The sequence below is a fragment of the Corythoichthys intestinalis genome, chromosome 11 (genome assembly GCF_030265065.1).
Source record: "Corythoichthys intestinalis isolate RoL2023-P3 chromosome 11, ASM3026506v1, whole genome shotgun sequence".
In the NCBI taxonomy this organism is placed as follows: Eukaryota; Metazoa; Chordata; class Actinopteri; order Syngnathiformes; family Syngnathidae; genus Corythoichthys; species Corythoichthys intestinalis.
In genome coordinates, this window is record NC_080405.1 from 46,633,122 (window position 1) to 46,658,410 (window position 25,289).

The window sequence follows — 25,289 nt, forward strand, 5'->3', positions numbered from 1 at the left end:
TAATCGGAATTTGGATGTTTGTGAATCGTTCTCGAATCTTCCACGGCCAAATCGCGAATAATCTAAGAATCGGAAATTTCGCACACCTCTACTGACTAATATAAGCCATTTACGCATAGGATAAAGAATACATGACTGTTGGTGCTAGATATGAAATATTCTTCCAACAGATATTTCAAAAATGTGCCTTGGCTCAATGAAGGTTGGGAAACATTGGTTTCAAACTATCCACATATTGCACAATCAATTCTTCAGGAATTCTTTTCTTAGAATTGCAAAAATGAAGAAGAGGGAGTCAAACCAGGATGGAGTCGATGCTTACAGGTACCTGACTGGAGAGGCTGAAGTTGGTGGCGGGGCTGCGCTTCTTGCCGGCGGCGCCTACGCTGCTACTGGCGCTGCTGGCAGAGTTCTTCCGTTTCCTCCGCTTGGCGGTGGTCTGTCGGGCGGGCTCAGCTTTGGCGCGACCAGCAAAGAAAAACAGAGGCCATGCCAGGGAGATAACGCATACAATCGCGGACAAAAGCGACGGCGGCCGGGCACAAGTCTAGATCCTAACGGATGCGTGCACTTTTTTTTTTTTTTAAATAATATAATATTTTTTTTAAATAATTTTTTGTAACTAACAGAAGAATAAAATCATGTAACCTATTCGATTAATTTAATTATGGAAATAAGATTAACATGATTATCCTTTTTACTATTTTGTTGAATTAATTTGGCTTTGTTTCACTGAAATTGAATAGTTAATTATATTGATTCATTTTTGGATTATCGTCATTAACATTAAAATGAAAAAAAAAAAAAGTCTTCATAAATATACAATATATATTAACCCCTTCAGACCTGCATTTTTTTCTGATGGTCTGAAAGTTAATTGATTTTTACTCTACTCAAATACCACAACACAGTGTAATTTATTAGTTATATTTAATCAGAGGTGGGTAGTAACGTGTTACATGAACTTCGTTACATTTCCTTGAGTAACTTTATGAATGTTCTTCTAATAGTAGTTTTAATATACTTTTTTACTCTTACTTAAATAGACTTGTGAAGAAAAAAAAAACGCTATTCTTACTCCGCTTTTTTGGGCTACACAAGAGTCATTATATTTTTCCTCTTCATTCTACAAATTAGATTTAGTATCTTTTTAGCCAGCGATGCTAAGAATAGCTCTACCGATTTTCACCAATGAGATGCCGTAAATATAATCACGTGACTCCATCATACCAATCAGACGCAAGCTTGCTGTTCTCGCTTCAGCCTGTTTTATCATGTGGTGTCTTTAAAGCACCGTAAAAAATGAAGCATTTGATATAAAGCTCTGCCCTCAACAGGACTCGAAAGCGCAGATTTTAACCTCTCTCCCAGTTTTTATTTGGCACCGATTGACCACGGAAAACCGGATATATGAACCTTTTAATTTTTTAAAATAGTAATGATGAAGGAACTCTTCACAATTCAAACTAGGAACTATTTTCCCCACCAGAGGGCACTCATGCTCTTTGGACAAATAATGCTTCATTTATGTATTTTTTTTTCTCTAGTCGGAATTCTTAATTTTTTTTTTTTTTTTTTTGGATTACTTTGGCCTAATGTGGTTATGTAATGCGTTATTGTACAGTATCATTATTAAAACAGTTCATATACGCTGCTCTTACTTGAGTACAATATTTGGCTACTCTACCCACCTCTGCTTATAATGCAGTGCACCTTATAATGCGATGTGGCATATATATATGAACAAAGTTTTAAAATAGGCCATTCATTGAAGGTATCGCGTTATACTGCGGATAATACGCTAACAGCAGTAATTCCACCTTTTGAATTAAAATGACTAATCAAACTATTAATCTTGTTAATTCATACTTGACTAATTATTTACAGTTTTAATTTAAGTTTCAGCCTAGAGTTAGCTGAGCTAGGCTCCAGCACCTCTGTGACCCTTATGAGCATAAGCGGCAAAGAAGATGAACGAATGATTAGGAAAAAATACATAAGTAAAAAAATCAACAAATAATCCACTTATCTAAGTATTTAAACTATTAACTATTAAATAAAAACAAGTCACAATTACTGTCATTATTAAAATAAATGAACACTAACAAAGAAATTGATTCAAAAATCTTGAGAAATGTTAGAATTTGTTCAAGAAAATGAAATTAAAATACAAAAAAAGTGGGAGGTTCAAAAATATTTTTCATTTTTGTTAAACATAATATGAACAAATAAAAAAAATTGTGATAAAGCTATGGCTCAGCACGGTAAATTTCAATGTATGAGTATAAATATAAGCTTTAATTAGATTTACAGTATATTTGGTTATCTGGTTTGGTAACATGAAGCTGTATTTTCATTCATTGCATTGAGGCGACAGGTGACATTCATGCGCTAATCTGCTTTTCTGCTATTCTGTGTCTTATCACGAGATCTTTGGGGAATTCCAACAAGCAATAAGTTGCATTACAGCCAGCCAGGCCTTATTTGAACATGCAGCACAGTCAAGGCGTACGGCGGGGAGGCTTTTGTCCGTCTGGGAACAAAAGATACCTTTTTTGTGATTGCTGGGGAAAATTTCCGTTTTGAAGTTCTGCGGGTGTCCGGCTGAAAGGCAAAATGGAGGGGATTTTTATTGCATAAACAGATCATTCATTATTCCAAAAATATTGAAGAGAAGAGAGTTAAATCCCACTGTTTAACTGTGCTTGGGCAAGAAACAGAACGCTAAATTCTTTTTCCAGCGGGCATTTACCATTTATCTTCCTTTTACAGTTAACCCCTTGATGCCTAATTTTTACGTATAAGAAATATACATAAAAACATTGGGGAGAATACATTAAGTACAAAAAAATATTAACAAAAAAATATATCATGGATAGGAAAAATAATCGGAAAAGCCTAAATTAAAATTAAATTATAAGGACATTTTTAAAAATGCTAGAGTATAGGAAATTAATACAAAATTTAAAAAAACAAGTGTTTAAAAAATGAAACATTATCATTTATTTAATAGATTAAAAAAAAAAATCTTATTTATTTAGGATTAATTCTATAATTTTTTTATTTTTTTTTATTTTTATTAAAAAACTAATTCATTAACAAATTCATTTTTAAAATATGTTTATAAATGAATTCATTTTTAAATAGATACATATATAGTTTTTAATTAATTGTGTTTATTCTATAATTTTAGCATTTTGTCATTTTTATCTGTATTTTTCAATGTAATGTTCTATTCTTATGTAGTATTTTTTTAGTCAACTCATTGATTGACATTGACGGCGATAGATGTCCTATCCATTTCCAATGCAAATGGAGCCAGATTACCTTATTTTCAGATAATCAGAATTGGGTCCAAAAACTCGTTTTTAAAATGTATGTACCAGTATTTATTTTTTATGTACAGTGGCACCTCGACATACGATCGCACTGACATACGATCCTTTCGACATCCGACGTAAAATCTTACCTGTCATTTGTCTCAACATATGACGACATGCTCGAAATACGATGATTTATGACAGCGTTGCAATTTCATTGTTTTCCCGAAAGACGGGCACACGGCGGATTATCTTGTGAGAGAAATCAACATGAGGCCCAAGAAGGTTAGTTAGTTAGGTTGTGAAAAAAAGTAAAAAGGTGCCGCTTTGCATTGAAATTAAGATGGAAATGATTGAAAGATACGAGCGTGGCGTGCGCGTCAGTGAACTGGCTCAACAATACGTCCTCCTCCGACCCCCGCTCACCAGTCCTTCTTAGTTAAGGTGACAATTATAATTATTCTAACATCAATAAGGAAGTTGCCAGCTTCATCAGATTTTTAATCATTTAGTTCAGAACTTGTGCAACACAACAAGGCTACTGTTCGCTGTAGCCAACACCATGAAAAGAGAAAGTAAAAACTCTTACCCACTTCTATCACTCTGTCGTCTATCACCGTTGCGTTCAGGAACAGCGTGCAAAACACAACTGCCACATTAAAACTAGTGTTGCACCGATACCATTTTTTTGGCCCTGATACCGATACCTGGCTGTGCACTTTGTTTGAAATTTATATACAGTATGTATATATATATATACATATATATCTATACACATATACACACAGTGAATCCAGTAGAACTTTTTATTGCATACCTGGTATGGGTGACAATAGTTAAATAAACCTTTGACTCTCAAAAGCCAAAATAGTGCTAAATTCGTGAAATTAAAACATGTATAATACTAACCCAACAGTAAAAAACTAAAAATACAATTAAGGAATAAATTTTATAAACCCTGAGTTTTGGCTCTCGAAGGCCAAACAGTGAAACTTTCATGAAATTATCAGTAATAATAATTGACCAAAGCATCCTGTCCCTCTATTAGCCTCCCTCTCTGTGCACCAGCAGCAACACACATTTAGCCTCTTAGCTTACTTTGCTTACTTCTACAGCACTTTTGATTTTAAACAGGTCTCAAATTACTGCGGCATTTCTTTCAGTAAAAGACAATAAAAGTAAAGTAGACGAAATGAGCTGACCAGGGTTTGTTGCTCCGGTCAAGCCCCCTTCTCTTGATAGCAGTTGCTGCTGTTGTAGCCTCTAACTCTTTGTGGTCGTTCATGTTGCGTCTTCAAATTTTTTATCAGGTTCGAGGTATTTAAAATGGCCTATTTAACGCAACCCCTCGAAACTTCCAGGCCGCAAATCATGCATGCAGCCATTGTACTCAATGGAGATTATAAACTGAAATATTTCCAGACCGCCGACAATTTTTCTCTCTTAGTTTGTTTTTCCTACACATGAAAAAGCTGCCCTGGCATTGGTTAAGAGTGGCTATTGGTCCGATCTCATTGGTCTGGAGCAGGCCAAAAGCGATTGCTGCTTGGCATGCAAAGTGATCACGTGTCATCACACTACAGAGAGTGTAGTGAGCGTCAGGAGAAAAAAAGGTTTTGGTCAAGTGTTATAATACTGGACTGGTAAATGATCTCGGCGCTGTCTTTGTTGGTACTCGCCGAAAGCATCATTTTGGGCCGGATTGGCCCCCCCTACCGATACTGGTATCGGTGCATCTTTAATTAGAACCCGATTCGTTACATTATTATTAGGGCTGTCAAACGATTAACATTTTTAATCGAGTAATTATAGCTTAAAAATTAATTAATCGTAATTAATCGCAATTAATCGCAATTCAAACCATCTATAAAATATGCCATATTTTTCTGTAAATTATGTATATATTCTGTAAAATAAATTGTTGGAATGGAAAGATAAGACACAAGATGGATATATACATTCAACATACGGTACATAAAGACTAGTGGGCATTTCACTCTACTGTCATTTAAATCTGTCTATGCTGTCCTCACTCCGAAGCGTCTACTTTTTCCAAAGCTAGACAGCTAGTGAACGACGCCTTAATAATTAGACTTCTTCCTTTTTCATCTGATTTATTAATAAAATGGCCTCAAACCATTGTCCTCTTTAGACCGTCGTAAAACTACAAAAAGTACACAAGCATTGCATTAGCAACAACGTTAGCTTAGCACGCTATACAGGTTCACTAAACAGAAACAAAAAGCGTCTCATACAAAAAATATAACATTTCGCTTACTAACATAATATGTACATTCTTTACAACAACCATACTTACGGACAAATCTTGTCCAAGGATCATATAAGCACAACATTATCAGCCCGAGACGTCGTGCAGCCATAATGAACTGGCAAGAGAACAATAAACCATGTCGCAAAGCGACCACAAGAGTTCGCTGTTGGACAGCACAAAAACCCTTGCTGTAAAACTTACCAAAAGGTAGAATACTTATTGAGCGGGACATGTGCGTTAATTGCGTCAAATATTTTAATGTGATTAATTTAAAAAATTAATTACCGCGCGTTAACGCGATAATTTTGACAGCCCTAATTATTATTATTATTATTTCGTTTGGTTTTATACTTTATTTGTTTTGCTATGTGTAATTTCTATTTGTAATTGTACCAGCAGTAGTTATTAAGGATTTAGCATAGGTTTTTGGGCTTTTGAACGAATTCATTGAATTATAATGTATTCTTATGGGAAAATCCCACTGGACATATGATCATTTAGACTTACAAACTAGGTCCTGGAACAAGTTACATTCGTATGTGGAGGTACCACTGTATTAACTCATTGGCTGCCATAGACTGCGATGGACGTCCAATCCATTTTGACCACCAGTCAAATTGGATTGGACGGTCATGTTACAGTTTGTATTCCTCCAATGATTTATGTCTATTTGATGAACGTTAATCTAGGGTTAAGAATGCTGAAAATGTTACTTCAAAGACTGCAACTTTTACAGGTAGAACAGTTTTTGTTGTTGTTGTTTTTTTAAGGATGGCTACAGTTTCAGTTGGGTGATTTCCTTTGGGAACCATTCTGACCTTAGAGCTCCTATTGTACTGTACACCACTTGAGTTTTTTCTTATCCGCATCTTTCCTCTTTGCATCGCTGACAGTGACAGATGCGTGCGCGCCAGGGCAAACTATTGTCACACATTTGTGTTATCCGACGGCTTTTTCCTGCGCCGCTGACGCACTGCAATCGCTTCCCGTTTCCCTCACGGAAAAAAAAAAAAGAAAAAGACTTATCAGGGGGTGCAAAGGCTCGGGATGCTTCCTTCCTGGCGGCAGAACGTTGGAGAAGAATAGCAGGAAAGTGAACGGGGCGGGGAAAAAAGAGAAAGCAGCAATATGGAAGATGGACTTTCGTGATTTAAAAAATCTCGACTTTTTGTTCAGTGCATTTTTTTATTATAATTAAAATCAAATCCGTTACTTTAAATTAAGGGTGGAAAAAAAGGATAAATTGCAAATAAAAATATTGGACAATATTAATAAAATATTGTGGATTATACAGTTGCACAGTTGATTTTATTATGAAGTAACATCATGTGTAGCTTCTATTAATTTAGTCATAATATCATTTTACAAAATAAATTATTTAATAGGGGCGCTAAAAAAAAAAAAATCCATTCTGAGATGTATCGTGATATTGCGTCGCGCAATTCTTGTATTGATCCAAAATCCGTTGGTAACGATCCTTACACGTGTGTTTTTGGTGGAAATAAACGATTCAGTGGCTGTACTTCTACTCCCATCTCAGCAGCATTGCCTTGCAGTATGCCGAAGTAACAACAACTTTAGACTAATCCGAGTAGATATTTGTGTACGACGCCCTCTAAAGGTTGCTTGGATTAGTCCTTTTAGAAGTCGGAAATTTTTGACTGCAAAAACAGAGGCATGGAGTGTTTAGAATCCTGCAATTAAGCAGGTTTGGACTAAAGTAGCTTTGCACTAAACAAGAGAAAATGTTATAATGAAAGTCATATGTTGTTCAAACATAAAACAAAAACATTTATTTATGTCCATTATGATTACTATTACTTTTTTTTTTTTTTTTTAAGTTATATACAAATATCTCAATCTTCTTCAAGTGTAGTATCGGGATTAATCGGGATCAAATGGAATCGTTACCTGTGAATTAAGATACGAATCGTATCGCCAGATATGAGATAAAACACACTCCCTATTATTATATGAAACAGATTTGTAAAATACAAATCAAATAAACATGTATTAATCCCTTTCAAGCATACAATTAAAAAAAAAAAAAAATTTAATCCTCACAGGGTACTCATATAACTCATTGTGTGCCATTGATGGCGCAAGTCGTACAACCCATGTTTACTAAATTAATGAAATTAAAATGAATAAAAACAGTAATTAACCCATTTTTTAAAAATATTATTTAACTCATTGCATGCCATTGATGGCAACTGACATCCAATTCATTTAAACCGGGAAAGACTGGCTGTGAATGCTCACGTTTCAGTGCCATTGACGGCGCTGGACGTCCAATCAATTTTTACTGAAATAATGAAATGACAATAATGATTCATAAATATATAATAAAAATAAATTTGTGATTTCTTTTTTTGGGGGGGGGGGGCACTTAGGAACTGTATCTCTTTGTAGGGCAGGTGACTAATTGTGGTCATTAATATACAGTCTATATATATGTATATGGCGGGAAACACAGACAAGGCTGAAAAAGCAGTTTCTGCTCTTGCACTCCTCTTTAAAATAAACTGCTGTATTTTAAGCCAAACAAACTGTTTTGCTTGATAGAACAATATGTCTATACGCTGCCATAGTAGATTCATGGCGCATTAAGCCCCCTAACTAATTTTAATTAGTCCGTTTTACCCTGGAAACGCCCGTTTACAGACGTCGCGCAACCGCTTTTGTTTCAACCCAGCCATAAAACTAAAGTAATTAATTATAATTATTCAAAATCTCTGTCATTTTTAGCTTAGAATACTAGTTGATGTCTAATATTTAGTTTAAAAAAAAAAAAAAAAAAAACGACTTAAAAAAATTATTCAGTTGCATATTTTAAACTTTTAAACAAATTACGTCACAATGAAAAAATTGGCGTCTGTAAAAAACTCACAGATATCTACCTCATAACTATCGCTTATTTGTATTTTTTTTGTTACTGTCGCATTTTCCCCAATATTTTAGATGAAAATTGATCTAAAAAAAAAAACCCAAAAACATTTACAAGGGTAAATATATGAAAGAAAATCTCGACCACTCCTTGATGTCTGCGATTTCTGCATCGCAACCCTTGTTATATTACCATGTTTCACCCATAAAATCCAGCTGTGGCTATTCACAGCTGTGTCTTGACACTTGGTGATACATGCCACATGGAGTTTTTGAATCGAAACAAGGTAAGTACGCGATAATATCTCGTTAAAATCATAGCGTCTTTAAATCTGCTCTTTCATGCTCTCACATCCAGATAGGGTTTCGCTTCTAAAAAAAAATTTTTTTTTTTAAAAATGCCCTGTTCAAAAATTTTCTTCCCCCCCGAAAATTGATATTTTAAGCTTTCCAATGATGTATCATATGTGCATATCGGACAATTTTGAAATTTGGCCAAATTGGAGGTCTCAGAGTGGAACTTCAAGTCACCCGAGTGTTTTCCGCCATATACACAGTACAGGCAAAAAGTTTTATCTCACCTTCTCATTCGTGCGTTTTCTTTATTTTCATGACTACTTACGTGGTAAATTCTCACTGAGGGTAATAAAACTATGAATGACCACACGTGGAATTACGTACTTAGCAAAAAATAATGTGAGATAACTAAAAACCTGTAAAATATTCTAGTATCTTCAAAGTAGCCACCCTTTGCTCTGATTACTTTTTTTGCACACTCTTGCCATTCTCTTGATGAGTTTCAAGACAGAGTCACCTAAAATGGTTTTTCACTTGCTTTATCAGCGAGGTTGTATAACTATTATCAATTATTATTTCTTTTTTAAAAATGATTTTTAATCATTGTTTTATTAATTGACACAATGTTAATAAAAGAAAAAAAAAATCAAAATGAATACTGATTATGACCCCAGGTAAAAGTTGATTTTATTTCATAGTATTTAACTCATTGCATGGCATTGATGGCCGTAGACGTCCAATTCATTCAAACCTGGAAGACTGGCTATGAATGCTTATCTTTCAGTACCGTTGACAACGTTAGAGATCCAATTTATTGTCCCCCCCCCCCAGTCTAGTAAATGGATTAGATGTCTCGCGCCTTCAATGGCCACCAATGAGTTAAATGAGTGCCAAGTCGGGGTATTTTTTATTTTAAAAAATGTGCTTGAAAGGTTAAGGACAATCAAGGATCACATCAGGGGACTTCCACAGGGTCAACCGGGGTGGAGGTCATGTCGCTTACCTGGCGGCGCCACCATCCTCTGCCACTTTTGGAACAGGCATGTCTTGAGACAGTCTCGCGGGCTGAGGTTGTACGTTTTATGCCGGGACATGAGCTCCTGCATGGGCTCCAGGATGACACACAACTGTGAGCGGGAAAATAAAAGACAGAAAAATGCTAATAAATGAAAAAAAGGAACATGCAAATGAGCCACATTTAAACGCGGCTCCCATTAAAAGAAATCCATAAAAAGGCGGGTTTTGCTGCTCTGCTCGCTTGATGTGTTAATTGCCCCACAAATCACACTTTTATGGGCGTTTATGAAATAGTAGGAAGAAAGGAGTTTATTGTCAAGTGTACCACTGCAACTCGGAGTCTGTTAAAACACACAACTAAGGGCGCTTTTACACGAGCACTGTCTGGTCCATTTCAAACGGATCAGAGTTCTTTTTCTCAGATCGTCCGCTTTGTTTTGTAAATGTGAACGCGCATTTGAACTCTAGTTCTGATCAAACAAAAGAACTCTGGTTCACTCAAAAATCGTGGGTCTTAGTCTGCTTTAAGCGCACCCTGCTTCGCTAGTGACGCTCCCCTCCTGAGAGTGATGCTACTCAAAAAGTTCGGTTGGCGCAGTGTGAATACTGAACATTTTCAACAAGTCATTTGCAAGTGTTGTTGCAAGGTTGCTCTCCAATCGGAGCCTGGTCCTCTTGATTGAATGTGAAAGTCCCCTGAATGGCACAAAGCTATTTTTCATTTTGTGTTTAATTAATATGTGCAGCATTTTAACAATTTATATTTCAATTGGGGCTGTCAAACGATAAAAAATTTTAATCGAGTTAATCACAGCTTAAAAATCAATGAATCGTAATTAATCGCAATTCAAACCATCTCAGATATGCTATATTTTTCTGTAAATTATTGTTGGAATGGAAAGATAAGACACAAGACGGTATATGTATACATCCAACATACTATACATAAGTACTATATTTGTTTATTATAACAATAAATCCACAAGATGACATTAACATTATTAACATTCTTTCTGTGAAAGGGATCCACGGATAGAAAGACTTGTGGTTCTTAAAAGATAAATGTTAGTACAAGTTATACTAATTTCATATTAAACCCCTCTTAATGTTTTCGTTTTTAATAAAATTTGTAGGGCTGTCAAAATTATCACGTTAACGCGCGGTAATGAATTTTTTAAATTAATCACGTTAAAATATTTGACGCAATTAACGCACATGTCCCGCTCAGAAAGTATTCTGCCTTTTGGTAAGTTTTACAGCAAGACTTTTTGTGCTGTCCAACAGCGAACTCTTGTGGTCGCTTTGCGACATGGTTTATTGTTTTCTTTCCAGTTCATTATGGCTGCACGACGTCTCGGGCTGATAATGTTGTGCTAATATGATCCTTAGACAAGATTTGTCTGTAAGTATAGTTGTTGTAATGAATGTACATATTATGTTAGTAAGCGAAATGTTATATTTTTTGTATGAGACGCTTTTTGTTTATGTTTAGTGAACCTGTATAGCGTGCTAAGCCAACGTTGTTGCTAATGCAATGCTTGTGTACTTTTTTTTGTAGTTTTACGACTGTCTAAAGAGGACAATGGTTTGAGGTCATTTTATTAATAAATCAGATGAAAAAGGAAGAAGTCTGATTATTAAGGCGTCGTTCACTAGCTGTCTAGCTTTGGAAAAAGTAGACGCTTCGGAGTGAGGACAGCATAGACAGATTTAAATGACAGTAGAGTGAAATGCCCACTACAGTCCTTTTGTACCGTATGTTGAATGTATATATCCATCTTGTGTCTTATCTTTCCATTCCAACAATTTATTTTACAGAATATATATATAATTTACAGAAAAATATGGCATATTTTATAGATGGTTTGAATTGCGATTAATTGCGATTAATTACGATTAATTAATGTTTAAGCTGTAATTAACTCGATTAAAAATTTTAATCGTTTGACAGCCCTAAAAATTTGTAAAAATCTCAATCAAAAAATAAATTAGCAGCTCGCCATTGTTGACGTCGCCGAGCTGGACGTCACATGGGCTCCCTGCCGTTCTTCCACAGTGTCTTTGACTACGTAAGATAGTGATTGAAATACACCACAAGGTGTCAATGGTGAGTTTTAAATTACTCAGAAATCAAGCCAATGAGTGTGTTTTGTCCCTCGACTCATTTGAGTGCTGGCTTCACAACGTACGAGACCTCTGATAGTTTGTATATTGTGACTAAATATTGCCATCCAGTGTATTTGTTGAACTAAACAAAGAGTTTGACCAAAGTCTGAGTAAGTTTTATGTGTATTTTGCATAGCTATTTTGATTGGGAATGCCAGTTCTCTTTGCATTGTTGTTTAACTGTGTGAGAATTGAGCCTCATTAATACAGATTGAAGCGCTTTTCTTTTTGTGAACATTATTTTTTTGTGAGATATTTTTGTTGTGCTTTCACTAAATGATACGTACGTCTGTTGTGACTGAGTTGCCAAAGCTTATGCCAACAAACGGCGCAGTCCAATGAAAGCCTGTGTCCACTCGCTTTTTGTAATGTTCTGATATAGAATTATCCAAGGCACCCTGAAGTGCACGCGGCGCCAATGTTGTTTACTCACATGACGCAGCAACAAGAAGTTTTGAAAGTGTTTCATGTGCAAAACTGTGCAATGATGGTTTTGAAGTTGTTTTATCTTTTTGTGTTTATTTACTTATTGATTTATTTTGTGATATTGATATGCATGTACAACATGTATGAGATGAAGTTTTTGTATTGAGCAAATACTTATTTTCCACCATGATTTGCAAATAAATTCTACCATTGACGGCGTTAGACGTCCAATTCTTTTTTTACTGGGAGTAGCGCACCACTCAGCCAAAATGAACTGGACATTTAGCGCCATTATTTGTTCACAAGAATGTTGCAATAATATAGAGTTTCTGTATTTATTTACAGAAACGTTGCACTGAAATATTCTCATAGCCTGTGAGGAAGACACAAGGTTTTAACAGAATGTTCATGACAGAGCAAAAAAAAAAAAAAAATCGCTATTTGTCCATTTAGATGCAGTTTGTTCTTCTCTTTAATAGTTAAACCGTAGATTATTATAGACTGACTTGCTGATCCATGTATCAATAATTATTGTATCGCCATCTTGTGAGGTAATCATTATCGTGTGCCTTGTGCAGAGTAACACCTTAAACGTCAAGATGAAAAGTTCACCTAGCACCAACAACACCGCCAAGCTATTCCTTGAGTTCATGCTACGCTCTGATTCCCAACGTCCCTTAATGTTGTTCCAATCAGTGCTGACACTCATCCTGAAACCAGGGCCTATTTTCAGACTGAATGGAAGGAAGCTCAACTCCATGCAAAACAAGCTGATTTATTCCCAAAGAGAAAGAGACGAGGGGAAGGTGTCAGGACTTTTTACCCTCCGAGCTTTCATACAAGGAAAGGGTGTATTGTAAAGCCTGGCGAGCTAAGATAACAGAAGGGAAGCTAACATTTGTGTGCCATGATGGATAAGATTGACTGCGGGCACTGGTGGGCAACAAGATTGCAACAAGCTTCTTGACATTCACTTTAATAGCGGCGGATTTGTTAGCGCATCTCGTCCGATAACTAAAGGAGAAACTGGTTTTCTCAGTGGAAGGTTGACACGTACTGGGAAGGTGAAAGGACAAGCAGACTTGCGCAGAGCAATTGGCTCTTGGAGAAGGCATTTCATCTAATTACTAACGTCCGTGGTTGACCCTTTCCCCTGACTGTGCACCGGCAAATGGGATGATCTAAGAAACACGATAAAGATGATAATCATGTGTTAAATGAATTGATCGTTTCAGTAATTAAGCATTATGCATGCTGTTGTCATTAGGGGTGCAACGGTACACAAAAATCTCGGTTCGGTACGTACCTCGGTTTTGAGGTCACGGTTCGGTTCATTTTTGGTACAGTAAAAAAACAAAATGCAAAATATAAATGTGCTAGTTGTTTATTACACACTTTTGTGCTTTCAACAATAGGAAAATTAGCCTATACAAAGCTAGAATACTGCTCAAAAAGTAGCGGGTATTTAAAGATGACAATATAACAACAATTTGCCTTTCAAACCCCGCGTATTGGTCAGCTTTCTTTCTGAAAGAAAGAAGAAAAAAGAAGTCCTATGCTAAAGAGAAAAGCAATCCCAAAGACAAAGATTTTAACGTGTATTTTACAAATGAAATGCCTCAATGAATCATTTTTTTTCTTATGAACGGTTTTCAAAAGCTTTATTGGTGGATTTTCTCAAGTTAAAGCGCCACACAGAAATTAATAAATTTAATTGTGTAAGCAGGATCTGTGTATTATTCTTATTATTCAATTACAGGTGTTTTAGTGCATTTCAATTTATTTTATTTAAATAGGCTAATATTAATTTTATTATGTGTTTATATTTTACAAATGTGATGTAGTATTCATTTATATTGTATATTTTATGTTGTATAACTTTAGTTCCTATGTGGATATTAGTTCCTACTTGTTTAGTTGTGGTAGGAGGGTTTTGTATTGAACACGGGGCCGTGTTGGTTATTATTATAGCAGAGAAGACAGCAGTAAATCAACAAAGACAAGTCAACTGTGCCCCGATCTACCACTCAAGAGATCTGACGGACTCAAAAGTAGGTTACGATTAGGGCTGCAGCTATCGAATATTTTAGTAATCGAGTAATCGACTGAAAATTCTATCGATTAATCGAGTAATCGGATAAAACAAATATATTTTTAGGTGAAGAGCAATTATAAATATACATGAGAAAACAAGACATTTCATCTAATCTTGAAACATTTTCAGTCAATCAATGTCTTTATTTTCGATGTATATTGTTGAAAACAGCCAACAATTGCATCTCAGATGTAACTAGAATAAAAAGAAGACTAATTCACTGCTTTCACTCAAAAAACCTTTAGATCTTATTAAAAAAACAAATGCAGTTACCCTTGATAACACACATCACGGGCTAAAAAGTTAGGATTTTTTTCCCACGTGTTTCAATTGAATTTCTATTTGTGTCAAGCCATTTTTAAGTTTTAGTTTTAAGTTAGTCTAAACTGTAAGCCCTGATAGGATTTTGAGTTTTTGCAGTGTTCAAAATAAATGTATGATACAGGCTGTATTGGAGCACATTAGGGACCAGTGCTACTTGGTGTTTTATCCAGCAATGACTACTGAGCTAAAATTGATAGTTAGCATTATTGAGTTTTTATTTTTCAAACCTTAATCACTCCACAACGCTATGTTATGTTAAAGCCTGTATGTAAGACACGTTAGCCACGCATCAACATTGATCATAATTAATAGAAACCTAGCCCTCCGCAGGGCTAACGTTACGTGAGCTAGTGAAAGTAACGTTAATCTTTATTTATTAGCGCTTAGCGCTCTTTATTAGCGCTTAGCGCTCTACTGCTTTAAGATGGCGGCTGTTTACTAACGCTGCCCAGACGCGGCCGAGTCTGTCATTTCGCATCTAGTTCAACATACATGTGATCTCTATGAGACTCACCAGACGTTACCTGCTACCAACGTAGCATCGTGCGGGCTAGTATTTAGCAAGGTCGTCGTCGTTTGGAGCGGCTGTCGGTTGCAGTAAGTTTTTGTTTGGTTTTTTTTTTTTTTTTTGCTTCTTCCTCTACACATGTGACATCAGCGCGTTGTCCCGCATTAAAAGTAGTCCGAGCAAAACGTGATGCTCAGAGCTGTCAAAATAAACGATTACTCGAGGTGAATAAAATTACTCGGATCAGTTTTTAAACTCGAGTTACTCGAGTTGCTCAAGTATTCGTTTCAGCTCTAGTAACGATTGCATATTAGTTTGAAAATCGACTGGATCCACCGTATTTTTACACGAGTGACTTCCGATCTGCCCGATCCTAGCTAGTAGTATTGACACGGGAGGGCCGCGTCTCGCGTCAAATAATAAACTCTGCCGTTATTTTCGCGTGCGTCGCGTTGAGCCGCTTCTGGGACGTGTGCGGCCACACTGCGACTGGTGTGCACTGGCTAATTGACTTTAACGCCCGCGTATCACTGCATTCTTGCGGCGGCCACGTTGTCGCGCTGTTGACGTTTCTGGGTTATACTGTCCGACCGTGTTGGTCCTCATTATAGTAGAGAAGACGGAGTAAATATAATCGACACAAAGAAACTGTAACTCGATCGACTCACAGCCTCGAAAAGTAAAGGGTTACATTACGTCAGAAACTTGTTCGGTACGCCTCCGTTCCGAACCGAGCACCCCGTACCGAAACAGTTCAATACAAATACATGTACCGTTACACCCTTAGTTGTCATGTATTTGAATGAAACACACTAGTGTTCCACAGATACAATATTTTGCCTCAAACAGATTTCTGGCTGTGTGATATCGGCCAATATTCCGAGGCGGATTCACCAATGTGGCGTGGCAAATGCCACCCTAAGAGATAGGCTTGCCACCCCAGTTGCCACCCCAGTCGGCACCGATGAAAAAAATAAAAAGCTCCTGTCAATTGACATTACTGCCATCAATTAAGTAGTGTCAGTGACGATCCTAAAAATAATAACTATTTAAAAAATAGTGTATGAAGCAAAGTTTGTCTATATCAGTCATTGACTTCATTATCAGTTGACAAGACAGCTCCTACAGACATTGAGCCATGGCTCCCCGAAGGGGGCCGGGCCGCGCAGAGCGTTGTGCAGGTTTCACTGCGAGAAACTCAAACACACGCTGCGTTCTAACGCCGGATTTAGGTGGAAACAGGACAAAAGTTTTAGTGCTTACAAGCAGGCAGAAGTGTCTCAAGACTGATCTGGTCTAGGATTAAAGGGAATTTTTATATATAAAAGCACCATGCATGCACTTTGAAACGTTTTGAAAAAAATAAAATTAATGGAAAAAAATAGCATAACTTTAGCATGAAATATTTACGTAAAATGAATGATAACTGCCCGGTTGGAAGTTCAGTACTAAGTTAAAGATCATTCTGCATGCTTTCTTCAAGTACTAAGTTTCTGATGTGAAATTGAGTGATTTATTAGCTGTTGAAAACTATCAAAATTGCACTAAACAAACAAACAAACAAAAAAAAAATGGTGGCTATTTCGGGCAAAACATACAATAGTATGAAAAAGTATCTGAACCTTTTAGAATTTCAAAATTTTAAAATCACCATTAAATGTGATCGGATCTTTGTCAAAATCACGCAGATGAAAAAACAGTGTCTGCTTTAACAAAAAAAAAAAAACACCCAAACATATTTTATGTAATATTTTAATGGGGATAGTATGCAAACAATGACAGAAGGTGGAAAAATAAGTCAGTGAACCATCACATTTAATATTTTTAGGTTTTGTCTCCTTTCCCAGCTTTATACAAACCAACAATCCTTGACCACAGGTCTCCAGACAGCTCTTTTTACCGAGCCATGATGCACATTAGACAATGTTTCTCATCAAAACATTTCATACCAGGTGTGTGTTTTATAGTGGGCAGGGCAACTTTTAACCACTCATCAGTGATTGGGTCCACACTTGACTTAAAATGTTTGGTAAATATTGGTTTCAATTGCTTTTTAAGTCTCCTGACGCAGAGGGTTCATATACTTATTTTTCCTCCTTCTGTCAATGCATGCAACCCTCAATAAAATATGAAAACCTATAAATGTTTGGGTGGTTTTAGTTAAAGAAGACACTGTATTTTCACCTGTGTGATTTTGACAAAGATCAGATCCAATTTGATGAACTTATGCAGAAATGTGAGACATTCCAAAAGGTTCAGACACTTTTTCATATCACTATATACAATATTTTAAATATTGCTATTGATCCTGAAAATATAGGTGATTATCTCTGCATTTAGTGATTTTTGTGCATCTAGTGTAAAATCTGAGAATTTTATAGCTATTTTCAGTTTTTTTTTTTTTTTTTTTTTTTTTATACTTATACAAAAAGAACTAAACTGGGTTTTATTCGGGAACGACTTTGACTTTTTTGATGCTACTGCTCATGGAGACGAATATATGCTTTAGGCAGGTGCCTTTTTTGGTTTTAGGTCGCCAGCAGCTTTGATTTTGAAAATATTTGGAAAATAGGTCCCCTCTGGAGCGGCCCCGTGCCCCGTTTCCTGTGAACTGATAGTTTGAAGTCTACGTATCAGTTTGTAATATCACTAGGGCCTTTTTTTAGTGTCCACATATGATTCATAATGTGTACACATCTGCCATATGTTGACACTAGGAATGTAACAATCGATGTGTATCAACATATCAATTTTTTACGCACAATTGAACGTAATTCGATTAAAATGCAAAATGATGCCGTTTTGGAATAAAACATTTTTAAAAAATTAATTAAAAAATGCTTCCTCAACAAAATTTACATGCACAACAAAACTGATTTGCATTTTTCATTGCTTTAGGTAGTTTGGAACTATTGTAATTTTATATTAAATCGATCGAAGGCTCTTGAATCGAATCCTCACAGAATATAATGTAATTTCCCAAAGAATCAATGATGTATTATACAATCATGAAATATTTGCCATCCTCAAAAAGCCCCCCCCTCCCCTTCCTCGGCACCACATAAATATTTTTCTTGATCTGCCCCTGCCGATATTGCTGATACCACGTTTTGGGCACAAAAAAAAGTCCTTTTAATACTAAATTCCTGCACAGTAGAGGAGTTCCAAAAAATCGATTATAACATGCATCACGATTCGACACATGACGATTCGATTATGATTCCTATACGTTCAAACACGATGCTTTTCCCTCATAACTTTATGGCAGCCGCTCGTAGCAGAACGTAATTCAAGACACGTCTGTCGCCGGCCACCGTTAACAGGCGCGCGCACATTATGATGGATGCTGCTGGTTACTGTGAGAGAGAGACTTACTCCTTTTTAAAAGAAAAAAAATTAATTTGTATATGAGACAGGCCAGACAAGAAGCGCAACCCGGTGGTCGCGCTTTTGTGCGCAAGTTATTTTTTTAGAGCAAGAGGGGAAGAGAGATAGTTCGTTGCTCCTTGTCATTTAGATGTCCAGCAGTAGGTTTTAAGGCATTTCAATTGAAAAATGTCCTGAGTGTGTTGCTAAGACCCGTGTGCATCTAAAAGAGGTAAGTACACGAACCCTCTTGTACTGTTTAGCCTTTATTGTTGTTGTTTTTGAGATGTTAATGGTTAGCGCCGAGCGCTAAGCTAATTAGTTAATTCGCTAATGTGTATTTCATATGCAGAACGTGTAAAACCACGATTAAGTACAGCGGTAACACTACAAACATGCGAAATAGTACAGAATTCTGTGAAAACAAAGTATATTGGTTAAAAGAAGTCTAATTTTTAAAGACACATTGTTTCCAGAAAATGTGGAATTCATTCCACCTGTGTAAATGTTGTTGTATTGTTGAGAGAAATAAGTACTCCCTATAAAATGGTTCGTGTTTTTGCACTTTCCTGTAAAAAAATTAAATAAATAAATTAAAAAGCAGCTTAAGGGCAGCTTTTTGTTGTATGGGCATGTTTCCATCGTTCGTGTTGAATCATTAGGATATTTTAAATAAATAATGGACATAAATTTGTTTTGTTTGGCTACTGTATTAAGTAGCAATGTACGAGGCATCGATAGTCGTGATAATCGCGATAACAGCGATCATCGTCAATACTAGAAGTGTGCAAAATTTCCGATTCTTAGATTATTCGCGATTTGGCCGTGGAAGATTCGAGAACGATTCATAAACATCCAAATTCCGATTACTGAAATATGCCAAGTAAAGCGGAAGTACAACACACTCAGCGCGCCACGCGGTCAATGAGGAATGGAGCGAGAGTAGCTAAACATCATGCTTCTCATTACCCAGCCCCTCGGGTAATGCCAATGCTCAACTCACAGCTCTCGCTCAACTCATGCCACGAGATAAAAAAACACAACAACATACCTGACTGCTGCCGAAAAGCTGCTACTAAGTAAATCCACATAATGTTACGGTAGATATAATTTATATAGGACTAGATGCAATATAGATTCGGTAGCGTTAGCAGCACACCTACAAAAAGTTAGATGCGGGCGTTAGTAAACGGCCGCCATCTTAAATCAGTACACTTCCCTGCAAGGCTGTTGTAGCGAACCTTCCAAGCAAACCTAATTAACTTTTTATCTAAAATACTCCTAAATCGGTAAAATATTGACTTGAATCTATCTTTAAAATAGTTTTAAAACTTTCACATGTCAAAAGTAGTAAATTATGGAACAACGGGAACAATTTTAACAACTTTACGGTTGATTCACAACATTAAATTAATTGAATGTAGTTTAAAGCTGCTGATGCAGAATGGGGGCTGGAGTTTTTTATTTACTGTTATTTTTGTATATTTGTTTACTGTTATATGTTAACTTGATACTGAAATAGTAGTTTGGTTTAGCCTGAGAGTATTTTTGAACAAGTTTGGAACTAATGTACAAAACTTAAAAAAAAAAAAAAAAAAGGAGGGGGGTGCATCAATAATCGTTTTATAATCGAATCGGAGCCTCTGAATCGTAATCGTAATCGAATCGTTAGGTGCCCAAAGATTCCCAGCTCTAGTCAATACCGCGATCATCGTTTAATAATCAGATCGTAGCACTCTGAATCGTAATCGAATCGAATCGTGGGGTGCCTAAGATGGCACACCCCTACTGCATAGTCACTTGAATGTAAAGTGGCTTGGATACTGCGCAACTCAATGGAACCATTCCAAGCGGGACAGAAGGCCATGAATTAATGAACGATCCCTCCCAGTTAAAAAAGATTGGACGTCTATGAACGTCAATGGCTGCCAGTAAGTTAACAAGCAAGTGACCTGAAAATGGCAAAAAATTAATAGGAAGTGAAAGAAAACCTACTGTAAGTGACCTATTTCTACAGAAATGACATTTTTACTCACATTCACTCACACTGGACTTTTATCGCGATGCGCAGTCTTTGTTTTATTTTTTTTGTTTTATTTCTTGTTGTATTTTTTATTTTATTTTTTAAAAATGTCATTGTACAATATGTTCCTGCCTTTTATTTATCTTGAGCCATGTTTTGTTGTAAAGCACTTTGAGGGCCTTTTGGGTTTTGTAAAGGGCTATATAAATAAATTCGATGGATTGATTGATTGACATATAATGTTGCAGGCAAAATCTAACTGAATAATGTAAAAAAAGAATCAATAAATAGCATAAACATTCATAGATCTATCACAAAAGGTTGTGTCAGTACTGTAAAATACATAATAGAAGTTTGTATCAATGTGCCAATATTCAAGTGGGACAATATCCTTCTTGCTTATTTACCAAGAATACAAATCCTCTTATTTAATATCTAGTCTATGCCGGCACCTGAGAAAAAAAGTCAATAATTCCTTCTTTACTTGTGCATGTTTATGTAGCGTGTCTAAGCCACAAGATAACCACAAACAGAGAGTTTGTGCACGTGTGTGCGTCTTTTTTAACCCGGCTGTTGACTGACAAGCTCGTATTTTTCCAAATGGCGAGAAGGCGAGCGAGTGCGAGGCGGAGGAATTAATTGGATACAGAAAATTAGCATAACATTAATGAACGCTCCCTGTTGAGACGGGTAATTGCGAAATGGCACGCGATTCGGAGAGGGTGGAGGGGGTGCGGTTGGTGAAGGGGTGGGGAGGGGGTCGGTAAGGGCACCTCGGCTGCTTATAATAACCCAATTGAGGGAGACACAAAGGGTGTTGGGGGATGGAGGAATTGGGGAGGGAGTGGAGGGAGGAGGTTGGTTATACTCTTATGCCTGTTTTTGTTTTTCTATCACAATAATTGTCAATGCACAAAAAACAGCTGCAGTTGCAATTGTTTAATTCAAATTTGCTTTTGAGGAATAAACACAAACCTTGGCGGAATTTGAGGTTTCCCATCTTTTAAAAATGGTAGCAATTGGAAAAAAATAGTTCAGCAGACATTGACAAGTAATTGACAAGAAATTGGCAAAATGATCTTAAAATGTATATTTGGATTTATGGATTAATTTCCTATCATTTTTTCAGGAATAACTTGTTGAAGCATGTTGGTCAGTCCCCTCAAAGTAGACACTAGGGGTGAGAACCTCTTAGTACTAAGTGGATTTTAAGGGGGGGCAAGGGGGGGCCCCACTGGTGGTTCAAAAGTGTCATTGCATGGAATTGACTTACCTACATATATAAAAGTTGTAAAGCAGTAAAACTGCAACAAAAATGAATAAAATGAATCTTTATAATGGGTCAAAATTATTTTTCGAACAGATCATGTGACTAGCACCTTAGACGGTCATTTGCTTTGCATAAAATTTTCCCAAAAAAATAGGGGAGGGTGATTTTATTTTTCAAATGATCTTTTTTCTTTATTTGAATTTTTTTTTGTTTTTTGTTTTTTTTTTTTGATTGAAGCAACTTTTTTGGGGATTGAATAATTTAGACACAAATGTCCTACCCAAAATATGGCCCAAACACAAAAAGGATTGCTTCAATCAAAGAAAACTTTTTCAATGAAAAATTAGGTGTTCAAATGCAAATTTTTCAATCTCAAATATTTTTTTCGCATTCAAAAACGTTTTCTATGATTGAGAATTTTCATTTTTTGATTGAAGTGATTTTTCTTTTTGAAAATATATATTTTTTTGTTTGAAGAAACTTACTTTTTGATTGAATGATAAAGACAAAAAAGTCCTAACCAAAATGTGGCCCAAACACAAATCAACATTAGTTCAATCAAAAAAGCTGCTTCAATCAAACAAAAAAAAAAAAAATTTTTTTTTAAACTCGACTCCAATCAAAAAAAATAAATACAAAGAAAAAAAGCATTAACATGCATTTTTTATTTTGGGTTTCAAATCTATTTTTCTATTGAAACACTTTTTTTTTGATTGAAGCAACTTTTTTTAAATTGAAAATATATATTTTGATTGAAGCAACTTTTTTTTTTTTTTTTTTTTTAATCGAAGCAACTTCTTTTTTTTTGATTGAATAATAAAGACACAAATCTACCTCCATATGGCTCCGCCCAGGGGATACAATTTTTGACTGAGGTAACTACATTGGCACGACACTGGCGGGCATACCATATTCAATGGATGATGATCTTGGTGAAAAGTATTGCCTAAGCAGCCTGATTTAGAATTCTCCTCAAGAATGATGGGAAACAACAACAACAAAAAACGCTCATTGTCAACTTATTATTATAAATATTCTTGTACGTAAGTTCATTTTATTGCTGACACTGCGTTTCTGGGTCATCAACATGTCGTGCCCCCCCGACCCAAAAGTCAAACTCCGCCTATGATGATACGATACGATTTGTGATACAAAGGTCAGGATAACCATCTCACGATACAGCGATACAACAATTATCGATACGATGGTCAGGAAATCATTCAACAAAACAACTAAAAAACAGAAAAACAAGCTATCGTCATCCTTCTGCTGTAAATTTATCACTAGTCTAATCCGCTTGAACTGGGAGGGTGGCAGCGAATTAACCCCTCCCACTTCAAACAGGCCCCTCCCACTTAAATGGCTATCAGTGGCAGCCAATGCCAGGCAATGAGGTCATTCTTGGCCATTTCAGGTTATTACCTGTTGATTTTCAATCACTTTCTGTTGATTTTGGGGCATTCTATCAGTCATTTCTTCTATATTTTGTGTTACAGAACAGGACGTGACCCAGGAATCTCCCAAATGAATAGGCAGTGACTCAAATTCAACAGAAAGTGACCTTTAAATGCCCAGAAAATCGGAAAGTGACTGTAAATGCTCTGGTTTTCGAATGAATGAATGTTCATTCACCTTTCCACGTCTTAACTGGATTGATTTGGGCATTGAGCGACGTCAATGGCAGCCATAGAGTTAAGCGAGACACTATTATGATGGAAGATTTTGGTAGCAACTTTTTGGTCCACTTTTTTTTTTTTTAAACATTATCTTTTTTTTTTTTTTTTTTAAACGTTATCTTGATTCTTGGCAGGAGCATATCGATAAACTTTTGGGATGCAAAGTATCACGATATATCACCATTTGGATATTTTATCACACCCCTAGTAGACACGTGGACCTAGGGCTGCAGCTATCGATTATTTTAGTAGTCGATTAATCGATGAACCATTACTTCGAATAATCGAGTAGTCGGATAAGGAACGTAAGAAATTAAATTACCTGAGCTGAGCCTCAAACGGTATAATAAATGAATAAGTGACGATCTATGTACAGCAAAAAAACAATTGGCTAACTTACATAGCAAGGGTCTGCTAGTTTAAATGCTATAAAATTCTAACTTTTTTACAATGCTCTTAATAAATGGGCCAGACATGTATACCCACATAGGCTTAATATACCTATAAACTAAATTAAGAATGCATTAAAAAAAATTAAAAAAAACATTAGCGCAAACAAAAACTTAGCTTATGTTGGTCTTAACAGGGAGCACCTGGATTCAGCCATGTGAAATGAGGCAGAATAGAAGGCAGTGTCTCCACCCAAATCAATAAAACTAAATGCAAACACTTTCAAAATAAACCATTACCATGCCACTTAAACGAATACTCGAAGCAGCAAAATTCGAATCTTTTTTTCTAATCGAATACTCGAGTTAATCGATTATTCGTTGCAGCACTACGTGGACCAAATTTTATGTTGCTAAATATAACTGGCATCACAGGGCAGATTTTGTAGTACTAGTAGGAGTAATTGGACAAGAATATCTTTGAGGAAAGCCAGGAAATTAACTTATATGTCCACTTTAAAACCAAAAAGCCGTGTATAATGGCAATGATGTTTGGAATCTTTAGTAGGTCTACTCATTTAGACTCTTCAATTTTCATGCCATTAACTTTATTCAAGGGCTTTTGTTGGTTTGTTTGTTTTTGATTTGCAACAATTGGAAACAATTTCTCAGGTGAGTTCTAAAATGTCAATTTCTAACCCAAATGGAAGACTTCTTGAGGTCCATTTTTGTAAATTGCGCATGTGTGCTTCTGTCCTTCTGCTGTGAATTTAAATGAATTTAGAACTAGAACACATCCAACGCTGTTGAAGTGTGAGGAGTGGCAGCGAATGAAAGTTAAAGAAAATGTGTTCTTCTTCTGAACAAGATGCACGTTCACACTAGACATGTGCCAATTACCGGTTTCATGGTATACAGTGGTATGAAAACGTCAAGGTTTCAAAACAGCAAAAAATGTTCCGCCATACCTTCCCTAAGGTATTAGCTATATTTTATATCCCAAAAATGCATGGAGAAATCCCTCGCTTGCAGCTGCAAGACTCAACTCTCACCCGCCGGTTGTTGCTCAGTGTCAGTGAGTCAGCTGTGCTACATGATGGCCAGAGGAGGTAAAACTCCTGAACATAGCCCCCCGCCCCCCACCGTTTGGAGAAAACGAAATCGCTGGCATGGGAATACTTCGGCTCCAGAAAAGTTACAGACGGCCATGGCTCAGAGGAGGAAGTCCGAACGACATGTAAAAAAGGTTTGCGG

The 25,289-nt window shown here is 36.2% G+C and overlaps 1 protein-coding gene across 4 annotated transcripts in view; it reads right to left on the bottom strand.

The window, feature by feature from the left end:
* ldb2a (LIM domain binding 2a) overlaps positions 1–25,289 on the bottom strand; it is a 205,154-nt gene that overhangs the window by 26,651 nt on the left and 153,214 nt on the right. Inside the window, exons 6-8 of one of the 4 annotated variants that reach the window (XM_057849581.1) lie at positions 9,779–9,902; positions 2,551–2,604; positions 329–456 (exon numbers count right to left, since the gene is read on the bottom strand). In XM_057849581.1, coding sequence (XP_057705564.1) covers positions 329–456; positions 2,551–2,604; positions 9,779–9,902 — 306 coding nt within the window. Of the gene's footprint in view, positions 1–322; positions 467–2,548; positions 2,605–9,778; positions 9,903–25,289 lie in introns of all 4 variants that reach the window. The other 3 variants (XM_057849580.1, XM_057849579.1, XM_057849578.1) reach the window with 3 other exon arrangements.